Source organism: Symphalangus syndactylus, chromosome 22 (assembly GCF_028878055.3).
Source record: "Symphalangus syndactylus isolate Jambi chromosome 22, NHGRI_mSymSyn1-v2.1_pri, whole genome shotgun sequence".
Classification (NCBI taxonomy): Eukaryota; Metazoa; Chordata; class Mammalia; order Primates; family Hylobatidae; genus Symphalangus; species Symphalangus syndactylus.
The window spans coordinates 13,432,954-13,459,340 of record NC_072444.2 but is presented as its reverse complement, the minus strand read 5'-3'; the positions used below and the strand labels follow the sequence as shown (position 1 = coordinate 13,459,340).

At 46.9% G+C, this 26,387-nt stretch overlaps 1 protein-coding gene across 3 annotated transcripts in view; it reads right to left on the bottom strand.

Annotated features, from left to right (window-relative positions):
• Positions 1-1,696: 1,696 nt before the first annotated feature.
• IFNLR1 (interferon lambda receptor 1) overlaps positions 1,697-26,387 on the bottom strand; it is a 33,173-nt gene continuing 8,482 nt past the window's right edge. The window contains exons 3-7 of one of the 3 annotated variants that reach the window (XM_055261685.2): positions 16,998-17,182; positions 9,068-9,210; positions 6,994-7,153; positions 6,571-6,701; positions 1,697-5,434 (exon numbers count right to left, since the gene is read on the bottom strand). In XM_055261685.2, coding sequence (XP_055117660.1) covers positions 4,661-5,434; positions 6,571-6,701; positions 6,994-7,153; positions 9,068-9,210; positions 16,998-17,182 — 1,393 coding nt within the window. In that variant the 3' untranslated portion in view covers positions 1,697-4,660. The remainder of the gene's footprint in view (positions 5,435-6,570; positions 6,702-6,993; positions 7,154-9,067; positions 9,211-16,997; positions 17,183-26,387) is intronic. The other 2 variants (XM_055261687.2, XM_055261689.2) reach the window with 2 other exon arrangements.

Genomic DNA, 26,387 nt, shown 5'->3' with positions numbered 1-26,387 from the left:
AAACAACAAAAACAAACAAACAAAACAAAACAAAAAAACAAACCAAAATTAGTAGAACGTGGTGGCGCACACCTGTAATCCCAGCTTCTTGGGTGGCTGAGGCACAAGAATCACTTGAACCTGGGGGGTGGAGGTTGCAGTGAGCTGAGATGCTGAAATCACGCCACTGCACTCTAGCCTGGGTGACAGAGACTCTGTCTAGAAAAAAAGATTTTTAAAGGTGGGAGGAAGCCGAGGCCGGGGTGCAGCTGCACCTGGGGGAAGGGACCAGAAGCAGGGGTTACCGTTTCTTGTCTCGGCAGCCCATGTAGCAGTGGCTGCCTTCTTGTCTTGTCTGCAGATTGTTCCTCAGACTGGGAAATGCGGCCATGGCAGATTGGAAGGTACCTGCTCTAGGCCCAGCCAGCCAGGGAGACTACTGAATTCCAGGGACAGGGACTTGTCGGATCAGCTAGGCTTGGGTCTAGCGCCTGCCCTGACACCAATAAGTGGTGACAACTGTGGACACAGTGCTAGACAGTCACCAGGTGGCCTTGAGTCGCTGGAAACTGGGAGACCCTCACTAATGGAGAGCCGCTGGAATGAGTTTGGCAGTGCAAGGCTAGGCGCACAGGTGCTGTTCCATATCCTTCCATGGACCATAGTTGCAGCTGGGTGAGCTGTCAGCTCCAGCCTCACTGCAACAAGTGATATTGGCTGGGGACCCTGCCCTCAGCCCCATAGCACTCCCCTTTCTTGTGCACTCAGCTTGGTGGATTCCAATTGCAAGTACCTGCAACTGTGCCTCAGGGAACGGCTTCCACACTGGACTGATGGGAGGGAGTAGCTAGACTCCCTGGCTCCTGCCCCTGGCAGGGGGACCAAATCTGCAGTGCATCCTACATTGACTTCCAGAGCTCTCCAGGGGCACTGAGGTCCAGCTGTCCACAGCAGGGACCTGCTGATGACACACTTTGCCTGGCTGCCCTCTCCCCGCCCTGCCCCCCGCCCCATCTTGCCTCCACACTCCCCTCCTGGCGTTACCTGGATCACTGCACTGCTTTCTACCTTTTCTCTGGGTTTGCTTCTGGGGACCCGACTCAAGACCCTTGTAGTCTTCTTGTTGTTGTTGTTGTTGAGACGGAGTCTCACTCTGTCTCCCAGGCTGGAGTGCAGTGGTGTGATCTTGGCTTACTGCAAGCTCCACCTCCCAGGTTCATGCCATTCTCCTGCTTCAGCCTCCCAAGTAGCTGGGACTACAGGCGCCCGCCACCACGCTTGGCTAATTTTTTGCATTTTTAGTAGAGACAGGGTTTCACAGTGTTAGCCAGGACGGTCTCGATCTCCTGACCTCGTGATCCGCCCGCCTCGGCCTCCCAAAGTGCTGGGATTACAGGTATGAGCCACCCTGCCTGGCCGACCCTTGTAGTCTTAACAGCTAGGTTTCCCAGAGGAGAGGTGATGAGCCTTTGAAAAATAACAGCATAGGCCAGAAACGGTCACTCACACCTATAATCCCAACCAACACTTTGGGAGGCCAAGGCAGGAAGGATTGCTTGAGCCCAGGAGTTTGAGACCAGCCTGGGCAACATAGGAGATTCCATCTCTACAAAAACAAAAAACTTAACCAGGCCTGGTGGTGCACGCGTGCGTGACAGAGTGATAGCCTGTCTCAAAAAAAAAGATAAGAGCATACGCTTTTCCATTCAATTAGACCTTTTTCCTTTAAAAATAGAGCTCTTTATTTAAACAGTTTAGGGTAATACCAACAAGCAGTAGGATATCATTTAAATATGACATAAACATAGAAAAAAATAGAAATAAATACAAATACATAAGAACAACATATACTGTTAGTACTCTAAAGTGATACATGTTGCTTTCACCTAAGGCACTAACACTTTTCACGGGATGTGCTTCCAGCGCAGGCCCAGCCCACACCGCGCAGTTCCCACCTGCTGTGCATGTGAAAGGGCTTTGTAAACAGTTAAGTGCTGACCACACAAGGCAAATTATTATACTGATTATCATGCCCTTTCCTAATGCGTCTCCCAGCTTTTTGTGAATGACTTAATGACGATAAAGGAGATGGAGTTCAGAGTTACTGGAAAACTTAAGCTATGTCAGAAATTAAACTCTGGAAAAAATTCTTTAAAAAAAATAGTAAGGTTTGGCTGGGCGTGGTGGCTCACGCCTGTAATCCCATCACTTTGGGAGGCCGAGGCAGGTGGATCACCTGAGGTCAGGAGTTCGAGACCAGCCTGGCCAACATGGTGAAACCCCGTCTCTACTAAAAATACAAAAAAATTAGCCAGGTGTGGTGGCAGGTGCCTGTAATCCCAGCTACTTGGGAGGCTGAGGCAGGAGAATCACTTGAACCCGGGAGGTGGAGGTTGCAGTGAGCCGAGATCTCACCACTGCACTCCAGCCTGGGCAACAAGAACAAAACTCCAGCTCAAAAAAACAAAACAAAACAAAAATAGCAAGATTTAAGAATAGAAACGGAGTGGTTATTTCATACAAGCCTAAGATGATGCTGATGATAGCTTTTACTTTTTTGAAATTACCTCCACAAAGCAGCTTGGCTGGTTCCAGAGAGAACATTGGTACAGGTCTGGGAATTTCCCTGGGAGCTGGCCCCAAGCCACAGCCCTCCCCAGTTCCGTGGTTTGTTTGTTCTTCCTCTTCTGGGCTCAGTCATCTGGACAAGCCTCACTGCAGGGAAAACCCCTGGGGAGACACAGGTGTGTGTCGTATGTGTGTATGCGTGTGTGTGTGCCCCAGCAGTGGTGAAGGCCTCCTGACCCTTAGAAATCCTGGCTGTGACCTTCATATTTTACTGACATGGACAAGGGGTCAGAGGTTGGCCCGGCTGTGCAGAGATTGAAGCTCTCACCCTTGGGGATGTGCACAACAGGTCATCAGAACAGCACTGCTGGGCGACCTTGGGCAAGTGCCTTTGCCACCCTGGACCTCAGCTCCTTTGCAACAAAAGGAGTGGTTTGCTAACTTTTTCTTGAGTAGTGGAACCCCTCTAAACAAAACCTCACGTGGAAAGCCACAGTATGTAAATCAGGGCACAGTGAGGCTGCTCTGGTGAAAGTGGGAGGCTCCTATAGCCCCACAGCGCCCCCTGCAACTGCAACCCAAGGCCTTTGGGGGACACGGTTTGAGAACCGCTGGATGAGATGCCCTAAGAAGCTTTTCCAGTTCTGCCATTTAATGCTGTACCCTTGTGGTGGCTTTAAAACAACACAGCTCTGTGGGTTCAATGGCTTTGAAGATCCCTTCTTCACAAATCCAGAAACGTTAGTCCTGGCAGGTTGAATGGCCACAGAGCCAAGATTGTTCAGATCCTCCACCACAAAACACTTCGGTCCTACGGGTGAAAACTCAGCTACGCTCATCTATATTCAGGTGGGTGTAGGTTAACTGAGGATGCATCAGCATCCCCAGGTAAGGATAGTCACCTGAATCTAGAAGGCATTGGTTTCTCATAACTGGAAGGGAGAATGGGACTTCTAAGGACCACAATAGTCAACCAAGGGTCTAACGTGCTGTCCATACAGGGATTACAGGCCCAGAAGTCCGATTCCTGCCACGTTACTGTCCTGCTCCAACAAACTGGGTCCCTAGAAGGTGGAGCACTTGGTTCCTCCCCTGGGAAGCAGGTTTCCCATTGCTGGGTGAAGGCAGAGAGACCAGGGTCCCCTTGGATGGGGCTCTGGCTTCTGAGAGCTCACCCTCCTGACTGGGAGGCAGCGAGGGTAGAAGGAAGGAGGTAGACTGGGGATGAGACAAGCTGGATGGTAAGTGCTCTCAGTCAGTCTGGGTTTAGGGACCACAGGTGGGAGACACCCAGGGGTCTCCTGGAGCCTGGATAGATGGAAAATTCTACCGGCCACCATGTAGACAGCACCAAGGACACAGCAGGCTCTGTGCTACACACATCTGAGATCCCCTAGAACCTCACCACACCCAGGCGTAGCTGCAGATGAGGAAGCCGAGGCAGAGAAGGAAGGTGTCTTTCCCAAGATCACACAACCAGTGAACAGCAGAGCTGGGATTTGAACCCCGGTCCGTCTGACACTAAAACCGTACAGTGCCATGACTCCAAAGACCAGGATTTGAGGACAGCCACCCTTCCCTTCCCATCCAAAACCCTCAGCCAACTGGATTTTTATCTGGGCCTAACCTAGGGGACCCATGAATCAGGAGGCTGAGCCCTGGGATGGGGGAGCTCAGTGGCTGCTGGGAAAGGCATGAGGTATAGCAGGTGTGCCTCCAGTGGTCTCAAGTTCCAGAGGGCCCCTTGGTGGTGTCTGCCCTTGTTGTCTGCAGTGGCCTGACCTCACCTGTTTCATGTTGTCCGGGGATAATTTTTCCCCCTGGCCTGTCACCCTAGGGATAATGGGGGTGATGACACCCCACCAACCTCTGACCTCAGCCCACCCTATGTCCACCCCTCTTGTAGCTCAGCCTAAAGGGGATGGGTCACAGGAGGGAGGGGCATCTTATTGCTCAGCCCGATGGGCAAACAGCCGCTAGGTGGGCTTCCGGGAAGTGCAATGCCCCTCCGCCGACCAGGGGAGGTATGGAGGCTCTCGAGTTTCTTGGGAAGCCCAGTAGTCCTCGCAAAGGCAGCAGCAGCATCAGATTCGGTGGGAAGCCAGGGGACAGCTCACCTGGCCATGTAATGCCCCAGTGTCCGGCCCCTCTCCTCGGTCCTCTGGGTGCTCTCAGCCCCCCAGCTGCCCACATCGCTGTCCTCAGTTTCTGATTCCCTCGCCTCCTCTTCCTCCTCTTCCTCCTCAGGGCTGCTTTCCCAGCAGAAGGTCAGTGTCCGAAGAGAAACTAGGGGTCCCCCAGGGACCAGATTCGTCTCCGGTGGTAAGGTGCCCCAGGTGGCCCAGGAGGAGAGGTCATCTTTTGAGGGCTCTTCCAGGAAACCCGAGTCCTTGGAGAATTCAGGTGGTGGGAGAGATTCTTGGTGCCTGTCCCCATCCGACCCTTGGCCTGGCCCCTTCTCAGCCAAATAGTCAGAGGACCCAGCCCTGTCCCAGGAGGAGTCCACAGTGCTGGCCCAGCTTCTGTCTGAAGAATCCCAAGCAGAGGAGCCTTCGCTCGGGACCAGAGAAGCCCTGGGCCTCCCTGAGTCCACCCCACCAGCCTCCGAGTGCCCTGGAACCTGGTGTTCTTGCCCCAGGAAAGAAGGTGGTTGAATGTAGGGCTGGAATCTGACGCCATCTTCTGTGTCCTCCTCATCCTCATCCTCCTCCTCATCCTCTGCAAGGTCCTTCTTCCATCCTGCCTGTTGGGTGGCTGGGGCCCTGACTCTAGGCGTCGGCCTGACCCCTCTGGTCAGTTCCTTTTGGGGACAGAGGAACAAGTCATTCACGGACTCTGGTCTGCTGGGCTGAAAGGTTGCCACAGGGTGTGTGTGTCCAGAAAAGTCCTGATTTGGGTAGGAGAGAGAACAGCAGAAAATTTAGGCTTTCCTGAAGCACAATTATCTTCATCTGAATTCCCCTAGAAACAGACCTGAGACAAGGCTTCAGGTGTAAGCAGTTTCTGTGGGAGGTGATCCCAGGACACACCAGATGGGACTGGGGGAGCAGCCAGGAAGCGGGGTGTTATCAAGCAGCTGACCACTAAGGCTACTGGCACTTAATCCTGCTGGGAACCCAGGGAGCCACTGGGCACACGCACCTCAGAGCGATCCCAGAAGCGGGGAGCTCCTGGGCTATTTACCCACAGTCATTGTTGAGGAATGGAAGAGCTGGTGGCTGTGGCACTTGCAGCCTACCATGTGCAGGGGCAGTGTGGGCTCCAGAGGCCAGAGAAAGCCCATTGGGTGCAGGCGCTGGGAGTTGCAAGTCCAGCTGGTGTGCTCTTAACAGGAAGGCTGAGGGCACGGGTTGTCACCCTGACAGTTAGTGGGATTCTCCCACAGATCCTGGAGCCAGGAAATTTGGAAATGCTCCCTTTGCCACCCTGCCATGATGCAGGGACACTCAGAACACATCCTCAAAGCCCCCACGCCCGTCGGAGCCTCGCCTATGCCCAAGCTGCCCCTGCCAGCCCTCATCTGAACAGGGCCGACCCATATCACCTCCTGGGCTTCCCCTGCCCCAGCCGGCCCCTAGATTCTAAGGGAGAGACCCAGCAGACCAGGGAAGAAACTCCAGGGTCAGCCAGGACACAGCTCATCCTGGGGTAAAGTGTGAACTAAAAATTGGGACTCTTTTAAGATGTCCCCTTTGGTGCCTCCTCCCCTCCTCCCCTTTTGAGTATCTCTCCTGAGATCCAAGGCCAGGGGCTCTGCTCTCAGCAGCTGACACATCCTTAGCAGAGGTGAAGTTATTTATCTCAAAGGAACTTAAGGCACTCCTCCCTCCTGGGCCTATTTGCCATTTTATTCAGAACTAAATGAATGCATTACTAATGGTGGAAATTCAGACACAAAGATAGATGTTTTGGTCCAAGAGTCTGGACCATCTTGATAGTCTATCTGAATGACTCATAGCTCCAGCCCCACTCCCTTACTCTCAACCCCTCCCCACCTGCCACACACCCCCAGATTTGCTATACCAGGGCCCGTGGCATCTTTGCTCGCTGAAACCAGGGGTTCCCCATGAGGCTCTTCCAGATCACACCCCCTGCGGCAATTACTAACAGCAGTATCAGAAGTGATGGCAGCACCAGGAAAGCCCAGTTGGCTTCTAAGGAAGGAAAAATAACAATGAGAGAAACAAACAATGGCTCTTGTCTACAACTGCACCTGTGCTGAGTGCTTCACATACATGACCCTATTTAATCCTCACAAGAATAAACTCATCCTGCAGACTATGCAAACCAAGGTTCGGGGCATTATGTAAGCTGCCCAAAGACACACAATGAGTGTGGTTTTAATCCAGGCGAGTCTATCTCTAGGCTCATGCTCTTAACCACTGTGTCATGAAGCTCCGAAGGCCCAGAGGGAAAGTTACCCCTTCTGCACCACTTGGTACCCACCTGGGACCTCCAGCAAGAAGCAGGTGGGCTTAGAGAACTTGCTGTATTTCGGGACACTGAAGGTGTAGATGGTTCTGGCACTGAGGCAGTGGTGTTCGCTGGCAGCTGGCTGGAGGGTGATCTGGACTGGCTGGCCATGGGGAGTGACTGGAAATAGGGTCTGTTTGGAAAAGAAGCAAAGAGTGGCAGAGCTGCTGTGGGGACTGGTTTCACACAGCCAGGACAGAGTGGGGTTGGCAGACACGGTAGGGTGTGTGTGTGTTTTTTTTTTTTTTGTAGGGGATAGGGTCTGGCTCTGTCACCCAGGCCAAAATGCAGTGGTGTGATCACAGCTCACTGCAGCCTCAAACTCCTGGGCTCAAGCGATCCTCCTACCTCAGCTCTCCAAGTAACTAGGGACTACAGACTCACACCACCATACCTGGGTAAGATTTTAAAATTATTTTTTTGTACAGGCAAGGTCTTGCTGTTGCCCAGGCTGGTCTCGAACTCCCAGCCTCAAGTGATGCTCCCTCCTTGCCTGAACCTTCTATTCTTTTCCTGCATTAAAGTTTAAGCATTGAGGAAGCACTTCCCAAGACTACCCGAGTTCTTTTCAGCTGAGTCTCAAGGTAGAGATAGCCATAGTTCAAAAGCAGCCTACCACTTGGGGTTGCCCTGGTGTGCACCCCATTAAGGTCCCTACTTCGAGGAGCAGATTCTTCAGGCTTTCCATCTTGGGGTCTCCTAGTCTATCAGCAGTGGAGGAAACCTCTACAGATGCTGCACTGTCTGGTATGGAAGGCACTGGCCACATGTGACTACTGAGTATGTGAAATGCATCTGATCCACACTGAGAGGTGTTCCAAGTACAAAATACACATCAGATTTCAAAGAAGTAGTGAAAAAGAATGTAAAAGATCTCAATCACTTTTATCAGAATTGCTCATTGAAATGATACCATTCAATTGGATGAAGTAAAATCTGTTATTAAAATTCGATTTACCTGCCTCTTTTTACTTAATTTAACATGGAACACTTAAAACTGCACATGTGGCTTGCATTATATTTCTTTCTATTGGGCAGTGCTGGTCTAGAATATTTGTGAGGTTCTTGAAGGCAGGAACCACGCTGGATTCAGATCTATATTCCCCAGAACCCAGAGTATGCAAAAATCGGGAGTGTGAATGTTACTTTAGTGGAAGCAAGAACATTCAAGAGCAGGGGCCCAGGGACCGTCTGTCTGGCTGGCCACTTGTTTATGTAAAAGGTTTATTTTTTGTTTTTTTGAGACAAGGTCTCGCTCTGTTGCCCAGACTAAAGTGCAGTGGTGCGATCATGGCTCACTGTGGCCTCGCTTCCTGGGCTCAAGAGATCCTCCTGCCTCAGCATCCTGAGCAGCTGGGACCACAAGCATGCATCACCACACCCAGTTTTTTTGTTTTTTTGTTTTTTTTGGTAGGGACTGTGTTTCACCATGTTCCCCAGGCTGGCCTTGAACTCCTGGGCTAAGGTAATCCTCCCACCACCTCGGCCTCCCAAAGTACTGAGATTACAGGCATGAGCCACCGCATCTGGCCTGTAAACAGTTTTACTGGAACCCAGCGATGCCCATTCCTTTACGTATAGGCTACGGCTCCTTTTGTGCTATAACTGCAGCGTTGAGTAGTCCTGAGTGAACATATGGCCCAAGAAGCCAAACATATCGACTATCTGGCCTTCTTCAGGAAAGTTTGCCAGCCCTTGCCATAAATAAATGCAGCTATACACACACGCATTCACAGAAAACAAATCTGAAATTGGATATACACCAGAGTGATGTGTGGTCATCTCTGGGTACTTTTGGTTTGCTTCTTAGAGCTTCTCTGTATTTTTCAGTTTTTCTGTACTGAATCTGTTGACTTGGCAAGCAGGCCTCCTGTAGGCCATCATACTTTGATCAGATTTTATTAGGGCTGACTGCCAGAAGTCAGGAGTGTACAGGGAAGACTTCCTGGAGGAGGGGTGCAGGAGCAGGCTGGGAGGGTGAGAAGAACCTGAGTAAGAAGGGGTGGAGGAGGGGGCCTAGCCTGGGGGCAGGAAAGGAGCTTCCCACCTTGTTTCCGGCCCCCTCCTTCCAGAATGCCACCTCATACTTCAGATCCAGTGGGGGCATGCAGGGGGGCAGCTGGTACGTGGCATTGGCACGCAGGATCTCCTCCGTCTGGGTGAGCACCAGGACAGGTGGGGCTGGCTCCACTGCAGAAACAGAGCAGGACCTGTCAGTAATCCCAAGGGGCCGCACTGCCTCCATCCCCCAAAACCAGAGAGCTCTCTTGGAAATGGAAAAGCAACTAGCATGTTTCAAACACTTCTTGTGCACCTAGCACCTTATAATCTGTTATTTCAGCCTTGCACTGACCCTGGGAGGGAGATATCACTATTCTTATTTCATAGAGAGGAAAACTGAGGCTTAGAGAGGAGAGGTGACCCGGGCAAGCTCATTGCTGACCTGCCTTCTCTCATGCCATCCCGTCCACCTGGGTGCCCTCCACATGTCACTGGCCTAGCAGATCCTGCCCATCTGGATTCATTTCCTATTGCTGTCATAACAAATTACCACACACACAGTGCCTTAAAAATGATACAAACTTATTATCTCACAGTTCTCTAGGTCAGAAGTCCACGTGGGCTCAGCTGGTTCCTCCGCTCTGGGTCTCACATCTGGAACCGATGGGGGAGAAGGCACTTCCAAGCCCCCTTGGGTTGTCAGCAAAACTTAGTTCTTTGTGGCTGTAGGGCTGTGGTCTCTGTTTCCTGGCCAGTTGTTAGTGGTAGCCTCTCAGCTCCGGAAGGCACCCACATTTTTCATCATGTTACCACTCCATGGTCAAACCAGAAATGGCACCATGGAGTCCTGTTTACGCTTCAAATCTCTCTGACTTCCCCTTCTGCCACTTCTCTTCTGCCTCCATCTGGAGAAAGTTTTAAAGGCTCATGGGATTAGATTGGGCCCATCTGGATTATCCAGGATAACCTCACTATTTGAAGATCTATGTCTCAGTCCATTTTGTGTTGTTATTACAGAATATCACAGGCTGGGTAATTTATAATGAACAGAAATGTATTTGGCTCATGTTTCTGGAGTCTTGGAAGTCCAAGAGCATGGCACTGGCATCTGGCGAGGGCCTTTGTGCTGTGTTATCCCATGGTGGCAGGTGGAAGGGCAAGAGAGGGTGAGAGTGAGCCAGTAAGAGAGGGCAGAACTCACTTTTTTCTTTCTTTCCTTCTTTCTTTCTTTCTTTCTTTCTTTCTTTCTTTCTTTCTTTCTTTCTTTCTTCTTTTTTTTCTTCTTTCTTTCTTTCTTCTTTCTTTCTTTTTCTTTCCCTTTCTTTCTTTCCCTTTCTTTCTTTTCTTTCTTCTTTCTTTCTTTCTTTCTCTTTCTCTCTCTCTCTTTCTTTCTTTTTCGTTCTCTCTTTCCTCTTTTTTTTTTTTTTTTTTGAGACAGAGTCTTGCTCTATCACCCAGGCTGGAGTGCAATGGGGCGATCTCAGCTCACTGCAACCTCTGCCTCTTGGATTCATGCAATCCTCTTGCTTCGGCCTCCTGATCAGCTGGGATTACAGGTGCCCGCCACCACTCCCGGATACTTTTTGTATTTTTTAGTAGAGACAGACTATCACCATGTTGGCCAGGCTGGTCTCAAACAACCGACTTCAAGTCTTGGCCCCCCAAAGTGCTGAGTGGCATAAGCCACTGCCCCTGGCCAGGACTCACTTTTTAACAATCCATTCGTGATAAACATACTCCCGCAAGACTGACATTAATCTATTCACGGGGGCAGAGTTCTTAAGGACTAAATCACCTTTTAACAGGGCCACTTCTTAATGCAATCACAATGATGATTAAATGTCAACAGGAGTTTTAGAGGGGACATTCAAACCATAACAGTCTATAACCTTAATTAAGATTCCTACTGCCATGCACTACTGACATCTAACATATTCTTAGCTTCTGGGGATTAGGGCAGAGCACCTTTAGAGGATCATTCTGCCTACCATGGTCTTCCCTCTGTCCCCCACCCAAAATCCACATCTCTTTCTTTTTTTTTTTTTTTTTTAGATGGAGTTTCACTCTTGTTGCCCAGGCTGGAGTGCAATGGCGTGATCTCGGCTCACCGCAACCTCCGCCTCCCGGGTTCAAGCGATTCTACTGCCTCAGCCTCCTGAGTAGCTGGGATTACAGGCATGTGCCACCACGCTTGGCTAATTTTGTATTTTTAGTAGAGATGGGGTTTCTCCATGGTGGTCAGGCTGGTCTCGAACTCCCGACCTCAGGTGATCTGCCTGCCTCGGCCTCCCAAAGTGCTGGGATTACAGGCGTGGGCTGGGATTACCCAGCCCACATCTCTTTCAAATGCAAAAGCCATTCACTCCATCCCAATGTCCCCCAAGGTCTCATCTCATTACAGCATCAACTCAAATTCCCGAATCAACAGTATCTAAGTCAGAGTCAAATAGACTCTGGGCATAGTCCAGTCAGTACAACTCCTGGGGTACAGTTTCTATCTGTGGGCCAGCAAAACTAAAGTTATCTGCTCCCAACATAAAATGTGGGACAGGCACAGGATAACAGTTGCAGACAATCTGGCTCAAGCATGGGGACATGAAAGGGACAATCAGGTCATGGTCCAATGCAGTTTGAAAATCCAGCCAAGAAAACTCCATTACGTTTCAAGGCCTGGGAAGAATTCTTTTTCGCTCTTAGCACTACCTTTTGAGCTTCTGGTCTCACCGTCTGAGTCATCCTTCCTTTTCACTAAAGGTAGCAGGTGTTTGCAGCTAAGTAATTTTACCAGTCTGCATCTCACCAGTAGAAACCGGAGAGTCCAACAGCCTTCTTTGATTTCATACTCTCTGTGTTCCATTTAACCCCAGCTAACAGTGTTTCTGTGGATGTAAACTTCTCAGGAACTTTACGGGTCTCCTATGGCTGTCATGGGGGAATCCACTGCATTATTAGATAAAAGCCAGGTCCACAAATCTCTTTTTCAGATAAGCCCTTCTCTACTTTTGGCTCCAGCTGAGATGGCTGAGGGAAAATGCTGTTCAGGTTCCTAGAAGTCCCCTGGTTTGATTAAAGGGGACTATGAGTTATAATCTTAATCTCTTCAAAGAGCCTTTTGAGCGACTGAGTACTTTGATCTTTTATCTCCCTGAAGTTTGGTACAATCACATACTTGGCTGTTTCTCTATGTCACACTTTTGGGAGCAATCTCTTTTTTTTTTTTTTTTTTGAGATGGAGTCTTGCTCTGTCACCCAGGCTGGAGTGCAGTGGCATGATCTTGGCTCACTGCAACCTCCGCCTCTTGGGTTCAAGTGATCCTCCCACCTCAGCCTCCTGAGTAGCTGGGATCACAGGTGTCCACCACCACACGTAGCTAATTTTTGTATTTTTGGTAGAGATGGGGTTTCCCCACATTGGTCAGGCTGGTCTCAAACTCCTGACCTCAGGTGATCTGCTCTCCTCGGACTCCCAAAGTGCTGGGATTACAGGCATGAGCCACCGTGCCTGGCTACAATCTCTTAATTTTATTGTTTTTTGCATAGGTTGAGAACTTCCCAAATCATCAAGTCCTGGTTCCTTTCTGTGTAAGTTCTTCCCTCATTTTCTCTCTCTCCTCTTGCATTTTACTATAAGCAGCAGGAAGAAACCAGGCCATGCCTTCCACATTTTATTTGGAGACCTTCTCCGATAAGCATTCAAATTCGTCATTTACAAGCTCTGCTTCCCACATGACTGCAGGACACAATTCTGCTAAGCTTTCTCTGCCAGGACAGAACAAGGTTCTTCCTTTCTCAAGTTTTCAATAACACGTTCCTTACCTTGTGAAGCAATGCCTTGAGTGTCCGCGTGTCTACTAACAGGCTCTTCACGATGATTGAGGTATTCTTGGAGGGGATTTAGCTTTTCTCTAAAATGCTGCTTGTTTCTTTCTGCACTCTGAGTCTTCAACTTCCACATTCCTACTGATAGTCTGTTGAGGGCCTTCTAGCCTTGCCCAGTGGCTTGAAGATGGAGAGGGCAATGTGACAAGGAATATGGCAGCCAGACAAAACTAAATACACCACCTTTCAAGTTCTAACTAAAATGCCACTTCTTCCATGCAGCCTTCCCTGATTCCCAGGCAGCAGGAATCTCTGACCACACTAGTCACCTTTGCCTTGTGTTTGTGGTCAAGGTAAACATGTGGCTTCTTCATGATGCCATCACTTACATGTTTAGGAAACATCCACTGGGTACTGACTAGGTATCAAGCTTCAGGAAGGGAGATGAGGGGAATGGGGAGATGAGGCCTTCTTGTATCCTGACCTCCAGGAGCTGAAAGTTTGGGGTAAATGAAATATGCAAACTACCAAAAGAAATTGACCAGGGCCACAGATGAGAGCAGAAAAAGTGTGGAGGGAGTGTAAAGGCGGGAAGGGTCACCTTGCCCTGGGATGTGGGGCTGAAGAATCGAGAAATTCAGGGAGGAGGCAAAAAATTAATGAAAACATTTTAAATCTCTTAGTGTCTTTCCTTTTATTCTTCTAATGTCTTATTCCTGCCCATTCAGAGATTATTGTGGTTTGTCTACATTCTTCTAGCCAGACAGCCTTCCTGTCTGCCTTATCCTTCCTTTCCTTCCCTCCCATCCATCCATCCATCCATCCAACCATCCATCCAACCATCCTTCCTTCCCAACCACCCTTCCTTTCTTCTCAATCATCCTTTCTAACCAATATTTTTCTCTTCCTATGCCTCCTTTCTTATTATTCATTTATACTTCCCACTTTTTATCTAGCTGGTGAGCCTTCTAACCTACTCATCCATTCTTCCCATACATCCATTCTTCTTTTCTCTTCTACCTTTCTACACATCCTTCCTTCTTGTGTCTCCTTCCTTCCTTCTTGTGTCTCCTTCCTTCCTTCCTTGCTTCTCCTTCACTCCAGCCCTTCCTTCCCTGCCTGGATGTCCTGCTTTTCTTCTATACTGTCTACCCACCCATCTCATCCACCCATCTGCCTTTTCTTCTGCCTTCTGTGATGGTTAAATTTTTTCTTTCTTTAAGACAGGGTGTTGGTCTGTCACCGAGGCTGGAGTGCAATGGACCAATCATGGCTCACTGCAGCCTTGACCTCCTGGGCTCAAGTCGTCCTCCCACCTTGGCCTCCCAAATAGCTGGGACCACAGGTGCACACTACCATACCCAGCGAATTTAAATTTTTTTTTTTTTTTTTTTTTTTTTTTTTTTAGAGATGAGGTCTCCCTATGTTGCCCAGGCTGGTCTTGAACTCCTAGGCTCAAGTGATCTGCCCACCTCATCCTCAAGGGAACTTCCCACCTTGGCCTCCCAAAGTGATGGGATTACAGATATGAGCCACAGTGCCTGGCCTATGATGGTTAATTTTATGTGTCAATTTAGCTGCACTAAAGGATATCAGGTAGATAGTAAAACATTATTTGTGGGCCCATCTGTGAGGATTTTTCCAGAAGAGATGAACATTTTAATCAGTAGATTTGGTGAAGATCTGTCCTCACCAGTGTGGGCAGGCATCATCCAATCCACTGCCGGCCCAAAGAGAACAAAAAATGGAGGAGGAACGGCACATTCACGTTCTCTCTTCCTGAGCTGGCACATCAACTTCTCCTGTCCTTGGACATCGGAGCTTCCTGTTCTCAGGCATTTGGACTCTGGGACTTATACCAGTGGCCCCTCTGACTGTTGGGCCTGTGGCCTCGGACTGGGGGTTACACCACTGCTCCCGTGGGCTTGGGCCTTCACACTCAGACAGAATCACACTACAAGCTTTCCTGGTTGTCCAGACGTTTTTGTGTCTGTGATTGCATGAGCCAATTCCCATAATAAATCTCCTCTTATTATACATTTTTTTTTTTGAGACAAAGTCTTGCTCTGTCACCCAGACTGGAGTGCAGTGTCGTGATCTCAGCTCACTGCAACCTCTGCCTCCCAGGTTCAAGCGATTCTCCTGCCTTAGCCTCCTGAGTAGCTGGGACTACAGGTGTGTGCCACCACACCCGGGTAATTTTTGTATTTTTAGTAGAGACGGGGTTTCACCATGTTGGCCAGGCTGGTCTTGAACTTCTGATCTCAAATGATCCATCTGCCTTGGCCTCCCAAAGTGCTCAGATTACAGGTGTGAGTCACCATGGCTGGCCTCCTCTTATTTATTTATTTTATTTTATTTATTTATTTTTTGAGACAGAGTCTTGCTTTGTCACCCAGGCTGGAGTGCAGTGGCGTGATCTTGGCTCACTGCAAGCTCCGCCTCCCAGGTTCGTGCCATTCTGCTGCCTCAGTCTCCTGAGCAGCCGGGACTACAGGCTCCCACCACCACGCCCAGCTAATTTTTTTTTATATTTTTAGTAGAGACGGAGTTTCACCGTGTTAGCCAGGATGGTCTCGATCTCCTGACCTTGTGATCCGCCTGCCTTGGCCTCCCAAAGTGCTGGGATTTACAGGCTTGAGCCACCGCGCCCAGCTGGCCTCCTCTTATTGTGTCTATGTATATTCTATTGGTTCAGTTTCTCCGGAGAACCTTGACTAACATACTTCCTATCCTCCATCTCTCTATGCACACATATTTCTTTCCTAATAGGCATCTATCCTTCCATCCAACCTCCTTCCTTCCCGTTTTTCCATTGCTTCCTCCTCCATCACCTCCATCCTCCCTTTCTTCTTACCCACCTGTCCTTCCCTCCTTTTATCCATCCACCGAGCCAGCTTCTTTCCACACGAATCATCTCTTCTTCCTTCTCTACCATCTCTTTCTGCTGCCCTGCAATCACTCCGTCCCTCTTCTCTCTTAAAGCCTTATTTTGTCCTTGAACATCGTGAGAAGCCTGGGCAGCAAGTTACAGCTCTCAGCTCTCTGAGGACACTGTCTGGGCATTTATCCTCCCCTTGTTACCCGGCCCTGCCCAAGGTCAGAAAGATCCAGTTCATATCTGCATCCACCAGTTACTAGCAGTGTCAAGTCCACCGGTTACTAGCAGTGTCAAGTCCACCGGTTACTAGCAGTATCAAGTCCACCGGCTACTAGCAGTATCAAGTCCACCGGTTACTAGCAGTGTCAAGTTTCTTAACTTCTGTGAGTCTCAGGTTGATGGAAATGAACCTCACAAGTTTGCTGTGAAGATTAAAAATAGACTGAAAAAAAAAAAAAGTGCTCTCCTCACCCAATGTCAATACGCGATTTCTGCCAGCAAGCATGGGACATTTTTTTCTATCATCTTTACCCCCCACCCCCCACATATTTCTACAGTGTACAGAAAATACTTTTGCAAACAGAATTTGGGTTTTTTTCTTTGTTTATTAATTTTTTTCTTTTGAGACGCTCTGTCGCCCAGGCTGGAGTGCAGTGGCGTGATCTTGGCTCACTGCAACCTCCGCCTCCTGGGTTCAAGCGATTCTCCTGCCTCAGCCTCCCGAGAAGCTGGGATTACAGGTGCCTGCCACCAAGCCCGGCTAATTTTTGTATTTTTAGTAAAGATGCGGTTTTGCCACATTGGCCAGGGTGGTCTCAAACTCCTGACCTCAGGTAATCCACTCACCTCGGCCTCCCAAAGTGCTGGGATTACAGGTGTGAGCCACCACGCCCGGCCCGGAATTTGTTTTAAACATTGTTTTTAAGGAGAGAAGTTGAACATAAAAAATAGGAATAAGCGTATAAAGTGCCTTGTGTAGTCCATGACCAAAATAGTGCTCAACTGAAAATAATGAACATTGTTGGCAGAGGGTGCACGTGAGATTGCTGGTGCTGGCTGGAGCTCCCCTAACTCCCTGACAGGCTACCAGACGTGGTCCCTCGCTGTTGCTGGTCCCACACCCCATCTCAAAGGGGCTGGCCAAGGGAGCTGCCCTCTGCTTTGGGGAAGTGGGAGACAGATGGTCAGCAGAACAGAACCACTGAGCACTGAGCAGTGAGCACAGCTCCGGATGGGATGGAGAGCCTTCCACTCAGTCCCTTACCCACAGGCCTACCTTCAAAAAGGTAATCCAGGTATTCGGACTCCACCCAGGGGGACCTGGAGCTGGGAGAAACCGTCCGCACGCGCCCCTTGAACTTGTTGTACAGGTCCTGTTTCTTCAGGCACATCATAGAACACAGCAGCTCCTTGGTTCCTGCACACTCTTCCACTTCGCGCCACCGTCTGTGGGTGGGAGAGCTGGGGGAGGAGACGGGAGGGCTTGGACCATGGACTCAGCCTCTCAGGGTCAGGGAACTTAGAGAACAGTTGATCATGCGTCCCTCTATTTGGCTGGACTGACTTTAGGTCCATCCGTCCAGACAGGCAGCCACTGGCTGAGACAGGATAAGAACAGCCTGGTCAGCAGCTTAGGTTCTGGAGCCAGATGGATGGGAGTGGGAATCCCAGCCCTGTCCCTCCCTAGCTTTGGGACCATGAGCAGGTCCTTGACCCTAAGCCTCAGTTTCCTCATCTGTAATGCCTCCCTCACAGGGCTGTTGCAGTGGCTGCTATTCCTAGTACTAGTGGCCATTACTATATGTTTGTTCATTCAGGCGTTTATGGGCCACCTGCTGCATGCCAAGGACCATGATAGGTACTCTGTGGATGTCAGAGGGGAACATGCAGGTCCATGACTCCAACCTGGATGCTTCAGAGAGCTGCCTGGCCCTTCTGTCTCTTCTGTCACATGAGGACACAGCGTTTTCCCTTCCACTATGTGAAGATGCAGCGAGAAGGCACCATCTTGGAAGCAGAGAGCAGCCCTTACCAGGACGGAGTCAGGTGCCACCTTGACCCTGAACTTCCAGCCTCTAGAACTGTGAGAAGTAAATTGCTATTATTTATTAATAGCAATTATTAGAATTACCCCATTCTAAGGTATTTTGTTAAAGCAGTACAAATGGACTAAGCCAGAGACCCAGGGAGCCTAACATTTTATTTTATTTTTTATTTTTTGAGATGGAATCTTGTTCTGTTGCCCAGGCTGGAGTGCAGTGGCACGATCTTGGCTCACTGCAACCTCCGCCTCCCGGGTTCAAATGATTCTCCCACCTCAGCCTCCCGAGTAGCTGGGATTACAGGCCAGCGTCACCACACCTGGCTAATTTTGTATTTTTAGTAGAGACAGGGTTTCACCATGTTGGCCAGGCTGGTCTCCAACTCCTGACCTCAGATGACCCACCCACTTGGCCTCCCAAAGTGTTGGGATTACAGGCATGAGCCACTGCACCTGGCCTAACATGTTTTTACAACATCACTCTGGTCAACCAGCAAGGAGGCCACGGCAGGGGTGTGAGACAGGATGATGGTGGGGACAGTGAGAAAGGGCTGGATTCAGTATCTATTTTGGAGGTAATAATAGAACTGATAGAACTTGCTAATGGATTGGATGTAGAATGTGAGGAAAAGGAGAATCAAGGACTGCTCCTGGGTTTGGGGGGCGACCAAGGGTGAATGGAGAAGGCTGGGATGGGGGCTGGCACAAAGAACAGATTTTGAGAAAGAACAAATTCCTCTGTTTTGTATCTTCATGGAAAATGTTATACTATGCAAATATTCACACCAAAGGAACCAGTGTAGTTATATTAACAGGAGACAAAATACAGACTTCCAAGTCCAAAGCAATACTAAGGATGAAAAGAACATTAGATAATGATAAATGATTCCATTCATCAGAAAGACAGAAAAATTCTAACTTATGTGTGCCCACTAAACAACTTCACCCTCTATAAAGCAAACAGACAAACTACAGGTAGAAAATGAACAGCCACACTTACAACAAGAAATTTTAATACATCTCACCTAGCAACTGATGAATAGACAAAGAAAAATAAATACATAAATAAATAAAGAACAACACAGTTATCAAGTTGGTCTAATGAACATACACAGAACTAACTAAACAAATTGGTTGAACCACATGTGAACTATTAACAAAATATTAACACAAAGCAATTCTTAAGAAATTTTAAAGAACAGGTGTCTCATAAAGTATTTCTTCCGACTACAAAAAATCCAGTTAAAAGTTAATAACAAAAAGAGAACTAAAGGAAGTTTGAAAATTTTTAAAAATATATATTTTTTGAGACAGTGTCTTGCTCTGTTGCACAGGCTGGAGTGCAGTGGCACAAACATAGCTCACTGCAGCCTCTACTCCTGGGCTCAGGGGATCCTCCTGCCTCAGCTTCTGAGTCACTGGGACCACAGGTACATGCCACTACACCCAGCTAATTTTCTTTTCTTTCTTTCTTTTTTTTTTTTTTGAGACAGAGTCTCGCTCTGTCACCCAGGCGGGAGTGCAGTGGTACAATCTCGGCTCACTGCAAACTCCTCCTCCTGGGCTTAAAGAATTCTCCTGCTTCAGCCTCCCAAGTAGCTGGGATTATAGGCACCTATCACCACACCTGGCTAATTTTTATATTTTAGTAGAGATGGGGTTTTACCATGTTGCCCAGGCTGGTCTCGAACTCCTGACCTCAGGTGATCCATCTGCCTCGGCCTCCCAAAGTGCTGGTATTACAGGTGCTGGGATGAGCCACCACGCCTGGCCCAGCTAATTTTTAAAAAATGTTCTGTAGAGAGGGGGGTCTCACTTTGTTGCTTAGGCTGGTCTCAAACTTCTGTCCTCAAGCAATCTTCCCACCTCAGCCTCCCTAAGTGCTGGGATTTCAGATGTGTGTCACCACACCTGGCCTTAAAAATATTTTTTAAAACAACGCATAGATGAAAGAAAGAATTATAATGGAAATTAATAAATAGCTGAAAGTGAATGATCACCAAATAATACAAATAAAAACATATAAGACAGCTAAGTAATACTTAGAGGAAAACACAGAGCTTTAAATACTTATAATAGAAAATAAGAAAGAATAGAAATTAATAAGCTAAGCAATAAATGATAAGAAGCCAGAAGAAACATGTCACAAAAACACATCCACGAACAGATCAAAATTGGAACCTGATACTTCAAAATGGGCTAAAAGACAGTAAAAAGTGATGCAGGACGTGAAAGAACAACATAAAACCTAATTAAAAAAACTCAGACACAGAAAAGAATTATATACATTTTTAAAAAGCAAAATTCATTTCAGAAGTGAAGAATAAATCAGAAGGAATACAAGAACAAATTAACACAATAGATGATGCCTTAAAAGAAACAGAAGGCAAGAAGAAGGAAAGTTAAAAAAATATATAAAAGCTAAAATTATAAAACTTCCAGAAGAAAGCATAGAAGAAAAATCTTCATGACCCTGGGTCAGGCGAATATTCCTTAGGACACCAAAAGCGTTAACTGTTGAAGGAAAAAAATCTGATATATTAGTCTGCGAGGGCTGCCATGGTAAAACGCCACAGGCAGGGTGGCTTCAGAAACAGAAATCTGGAGGCTGGAAGTCCAAGATCAAGGCATCAGCAGGTTTGGTTTCTACTGAGGCCTCTCTCCTTGGCTTGCAGATGGCCGTCATCTTGCTGTGTCCTCACAAGGCCGTTCTTCTGTGTGCGTGCACTCTTGATGTCTTCCTCTTCTTATAAAGACACCAGTCCTCTTAGATTAGGGCCCACCCTTATGATCTCATTTTACTTTAATTACCTCCTTAAAGGCTCATCTCCAAATAGTCACTTAGAGGTTAGGGCTTCAACATATGAATTTGTGGGGTAGGGTATAATTCAGTCTATAACACCTGATAAACTGGATTTTATCAAATTAAAATATTTTTCTCTTCCAAAAGAAAAAAAAACCCATCAAAAAAGCCTAAAGAAAATGAAAAGGCCAGCCACTGGGGAAAAAAAATCACAATACATACACTGATAAAGGATTTGTATTCATAGATAACTCGATAATAAGAAAACAAATGACCTAATAAAAAGTGGACAAAATATTTGAATAGTCACTTCACAAAAGATATATGAATGGCCAATATGCACATGAAAAGATGTTCGACATCATTCATCATTAGGGAGTTGTAAATTAAAGCCATAATAAAATCCTACTACATACTCACTAGAATGGTTAAAATGAAAAAGATAATACTAAGTGTAACAGGCACATGGAGTAACTAGAACTCTCATGTATTGTTGGTAGCAATGAACAATGGTACAATCACTTCGGAAACAGCTTGACAGTTCCCTGTAATAGTACACATTCATTACCTAATCTCCTAAATCTTACTCCTAGATCCATTTTCCTTCTCCCTCCCTCCCTCCCTCCCTCCCTCCCTCCCTCTCTTTCTTTTTTCCTTCCTCCCCTCTCTCTCTTTTTTTAGAGACAGAGTCTCACTCTGTCACCCAGGCTGGGGTGCAGTGGTGCAATCATAGTTCACTGCAGTCTAAAACCCCTGGGCTCAAGGGATCCTCCCACCTCAGCCTCCTGAGATGCCAGGGCTACAGGTGTACACCACCATGCCTGGCTAATTTTGAAAGTTTTTTGTAAAGTTGGGGTCTCACTATGTTGCCCAGGCTGATACTCCTAGATCTTTATCTAAGAGAAATGAAAACATATCCACACAAAGACTTGTACATGAATGTTCACAGCAGCTTAATTCATAATAGCCCTATTATGGACGAATTGAGTTCCCCCAAAATTCATATGTTGAAGACCTCATCCCCAGTGGTATTGTATTTTGAGATAAGAGCTTTAAAGAGGTAATTATGGTTAAAGGAAGTAATAAAGCTGGGGCCCTAATCCAGTAGGACTGGTGTCCTTGTAAGAAGAGGAAGAGACACCAGAGTGAACACACACAGAGAAAAAGCCACGTGAGGACACAGCAAGAAGGCAGCCATCTGCTAGCCAAGGAGAGAGGCTTCAGGAGAAACTAAACCTAGCAATGCCTTGCCCTTGGACTTCCAAACTCCAGAATTTTGAGAAATAAAATTCTGTTGTTTACCCAGACTGTGGCACTTTGTTATGGCAGCCCTAGCAAACCAGTGAAGATGTGGGCGCCAGAAATGAGGTGCTGAGGTAACCAATACCTCAAAATGTGGAAGTGGCTTTGGAATTGCATAATGGGTACAATCTCAAAGTTTGAAGTGCATGTTAGAGAAAACCTATATTGTCTTAAAAAGACTATTGGTAGGAATATAGACATCACAGGTGATTCCGCTGAGGTCTCAGGTGGAAAAGAGCAATGTGTTATTGGAAACTGGAGGAAAGATGATCCTTGTTATAAAGTGGCAAAGAACTGGTTGAATTGTCTTCTAGTGTTTTGCAGAAATTAGAAGTTAAAAGATCATTGGCTAGCCATCTCAAAAATTATAATATAAAATAAATAACAGAAAGATAATTTAAAAGACATAAACTTGGATGCTTAGCAGAAGAGATTTCTAAGCAAAGTGCTGAAGGTACAACCTGGTTTCTTCTTACTGCTTATAGCAAAACGTGAGAGAAGAGATATATGAAAGGAATTGGTAAGCAAAAGGGAACTAGAACTTGAAGCTTTGGAAAATTTTCAGCCTATCCACATTGCAAAAAAAATGAGAAAGCGTGTGCTGGGGAGGACGCTAAGGTCGTGGCTAGAACAACCTTTTGATAAAGAGATCAGAGGTGTAACTCATAGACTTAATCAGCCATTAAGCAGAAATTAGAAATACTGATGGGATCATACCAGCAGAGGCACTGCCAGCTTTGACTAAAGGGGACGGAGATGGGACAGAATGAAGGAAGGCTGTTGGACTTCTGGGATTCTAAAGAAAGGGACAAGAGCTGGAGCTATTTGGCTGTGAACACTCAGTATCCTTCAAGTATAGGGAAAAATTACCCGGAAGATGATTCAGAGATCAGCAGGGTTGTCACTGCCACCAAAGACCTGGAGGCAACACTGTCCCCTCCTTAGTTTCAGCAGGCTAGGCTGCTGCTAACCAGTGACTCGAGGGTAGAGTCACCACCCAGGGCAAAGGGGGTAGGGCTGCCGCCCCAGTGGGCCCAAAGGGCAGAGCACTGAGCCAAAGAGGGCTATTCTTGAAATTTAAAATCTAATGGAATTTGCCCTGCGAGGTTTTAGACTTTCTTGGGACCTGTCACTCTTTCCTTCTTTCCTATTTTTCTCTTTTGGAATGGGAAAGTCTATCCCATGCCTGTCCCATCATTTTATTTTCAAAGCACATAACCTATCTGGGTTCACAAGTTCATAGGTGGAGAGGAATTTGGCCTCAGGATGAGTAAGACCTCCAGTCACACCCATACCTGATTTAGATGAGACTTTGGACTTAGAGTAGATGCTGAAATGGGTTAAGAGTTTTGGGGCTAGCCAGGCACGCTAGCTCGTGCCTGTAATCCCAGCACTTTGGGAGGCCAAGGCGGGTGGCTCACCTGAGGTCAGGAGTTCAAGACCAGCCTGGCTAACACGGTGAAACCCCATTTCTACTAAAAACATAAAAAATTAGCCGGGTGTGGTGGCGTGTGCCTGTAATCCCAGCTACTCAGGAGGCTGAGGCAGGAGAATCTCTTGAAGCCAGGAGGCAGAGGTTGCAGTGAGCCGAGATCACACCATTGCACTCCAGCTTGGGCAACAAGAGCAAAACTCTGTTTCAAAAAAAAAAAAAAAAAAGAGTTTTGGGGCTGTTGGGATGGGGTGAATGTATTTTGCATTTGAAAAGGACACAAATTTTGGGAGTCTAGAGGGCAAGCATATGGCAGCCCTAGCAAATGAATACCTGCCCAGAACTGGAAGCAACCCAAATATCCACTGACGGGAAAATGGATTAACAAATGTCATACATAGTCATACAGTGGCATTACTACTCAGCAATACAAAGGAATTAACTACTAATACATGTAACAATGTGGGTGAATTTCAGAAACATTGTGCTGAGGGAAAGGAGCCAGACACAAAAGGGTACATACTATACACATCCATTTATATGAAATTCTGGAACATGCAAAGTGTCATCCACAGTGTCAGAAAGCAGATCTGTGGTTGCCTAGATCTGGATGGAGGAGGCCTGAGTGCAAATGGATGAGGGAACTTTCTGGGGTGATAGAGACGTCTTACATCTTGATTGTGGTGGTGGGTACGTGGGTGCATATTTTGTCAAAACTCATCAAATTGTATACTTTAAAATGGGAATATTTTATTCTATATACATTTAACTCAGTAATGTTGGTTTTAAAGAAAATTGGAATTAATTCAAAAGGCAGGCTATGATAAGAAATGTGCATTCTTAGTTACAAACATGTCAGCTAAAAGCAGACTAGAGTTTCAGGAAAAATAAATGTAACCAAGAGAAAGATTACAAATGAGATGTTGAATAATCTCACACATGAAAGCACACAGTTTTTTTTAAAAACTCAAGAGTGAAACCTATTTCATTTAGAGAGCAGAACAGTAGATAGATAGACAGATAAAAGGCATTTGAAAGAGAAAGACAAATATTCTCTCCTTTTTCTTTAATTTGAGACAGTGTCTCACCATGTTGCCCAGGCTGGTCTCAAACTCCTGGGTTCAAGCGATCCTCCTACCTATGCCTCACAAAGTCTTGGAATTATAGGTGTGAGTCTCTGTGACCAAAAGACAAATACTGAACACAGAAAAAGAAGATCCAACATACAAATGATATGAGTCCCTGCAGAAGAAAATCAAAACAAGAGAATAGAACAAATACTAAAACTATAATTTAAGAAAACCTTCCTAAAATAAAAATGACTTGGAACCATGTATTAAGTGAGAATACTGAGTGCCTAAAAATATCAACTCAGAATCAATGAGCAATACCAACACACAGTCAAATAAAATTACTAGATTTTAAAGAAAAAGCAACAACCCTTTATTAGTCAGGTTTCTCCAGAGGAACAGAATTAATAGGTTATATGTATCTATGAAAGGGAGTTTATTAAGGAGAATTGGCTCACACGATCACAAGGCGAAGTCCCACGATAGGCCGTCAGCAAGGTGGGAAAGAAAGAAGCCATAGTGACTCAGTCCGAATCTGAAACCCTCAAAACCAGGGAAGCTGACAGTGCAGCCTTCAGTCTGAGACCAAAGGCCCGAGAGCCCCCAGCAAACCACTAACTTAAGTCCAAGAGTCTAAAGGCTAAAGAACCCGGAGTGTGATGTTCAAGGGCAAGAGGAGTAGAAGGAAGCATCCCACACGGCAGAAAGCGGGAAGCTGGAAGACCCAGCAAGCGAAGCTATCCCACCATCCTCCACCTGCTTTCCAGCCAGCCTGGCAGCCAGTTGGGTTGTGCCCACCCACGCTGAGTGAGGATGGGTCTTCCGTTCCCAGTCCACTGACTCAAATGTCAGTCTCCTCTGGCAACACCCTCACAGACACACCCAGAAACAAAACTTTAACATCCTTCAACCCAATTAAGTTGACACCTAATATTAACCTCACAAGCCCTTTGGGCAAAAAGAGCAAGAAACTATTAAGAGGCAAGTATGTATGTTTTGGGATAAAGAAAATGAGTAATTATGGGTCATTCTAGTTCTATCATCTCCCCTATCCTTGAGAAACACGATTCTCAGTGTGAAAGAAAGAAAATATAGATGTACCGTAGAAGTCAGGTAAAAATGCTAAGGAACTAAATTTAGATGGGAAGCACCAGTACAACTCATTAGGCATTTTATCTTAAAAATTATGTACATGTAGGCCGGGTGCGATGGCTCATGCCTGTAATCCTAGCATTTTGGAAGGCCAAGGAGGGCAGATCACTTGAGGTCAGGAGTTCGACACCAGCCTGGCCAACATGGTGAAACCCCATCTCTACTAAAAATGCAAAAATTAGCCGGGTGTGGTGGCAGGCACCTGTAATCCCAACTACTTAGTAGGCTGAGGCAGGATAATCTCTTGAACCCAGAAGGCGGAGGTTGCAGTGAGCCGAGATCATGCCACTGCACTCCAGCCTGGGTGACAGAGTGAAGCTCTGTCTAAAAAAAAAAAAGTATGTACATGTGTGTGTCTATGTAGTATGCACACATCACTCTGTTCACTGAAAAGACCAAAAGCAATAGCTAAGTAGTGATCAGCATAGCTAGCGTGCAGATTACAGTCTTTATAACCATTTCTTACTAAATGGAGAAATGGATGACTGCAGGTTTTAGGTCAGGAATTGTACCAGAGGGACTTGGAACATCTTGTCGTAACGGACAGCTGGAAAGGTATCTGTTAAATCTGGAAAGATTTAACTTGACCACTAGGGTCAAGTTAAAAGGACACAGGAGCAAGCTTGATGAGACTCCCACTGGACAAAGATGGGGCAATTCAAGCTTCAATGAGCAGAGTACGTCGCAATAGACTGAAACCACCAAATATGTTTAAATGCTTGAGTTCATAACGATAATAATAAACTAGCGATCGCCTTTGGGAGATGATAAGGAACCAATTCATTATCTTGAAAATTGATAAAGGAAAAAAATTAAGCATTTATCCTCTCTTGCCAATTTGAATAGTATGACTGGATATCAAATAC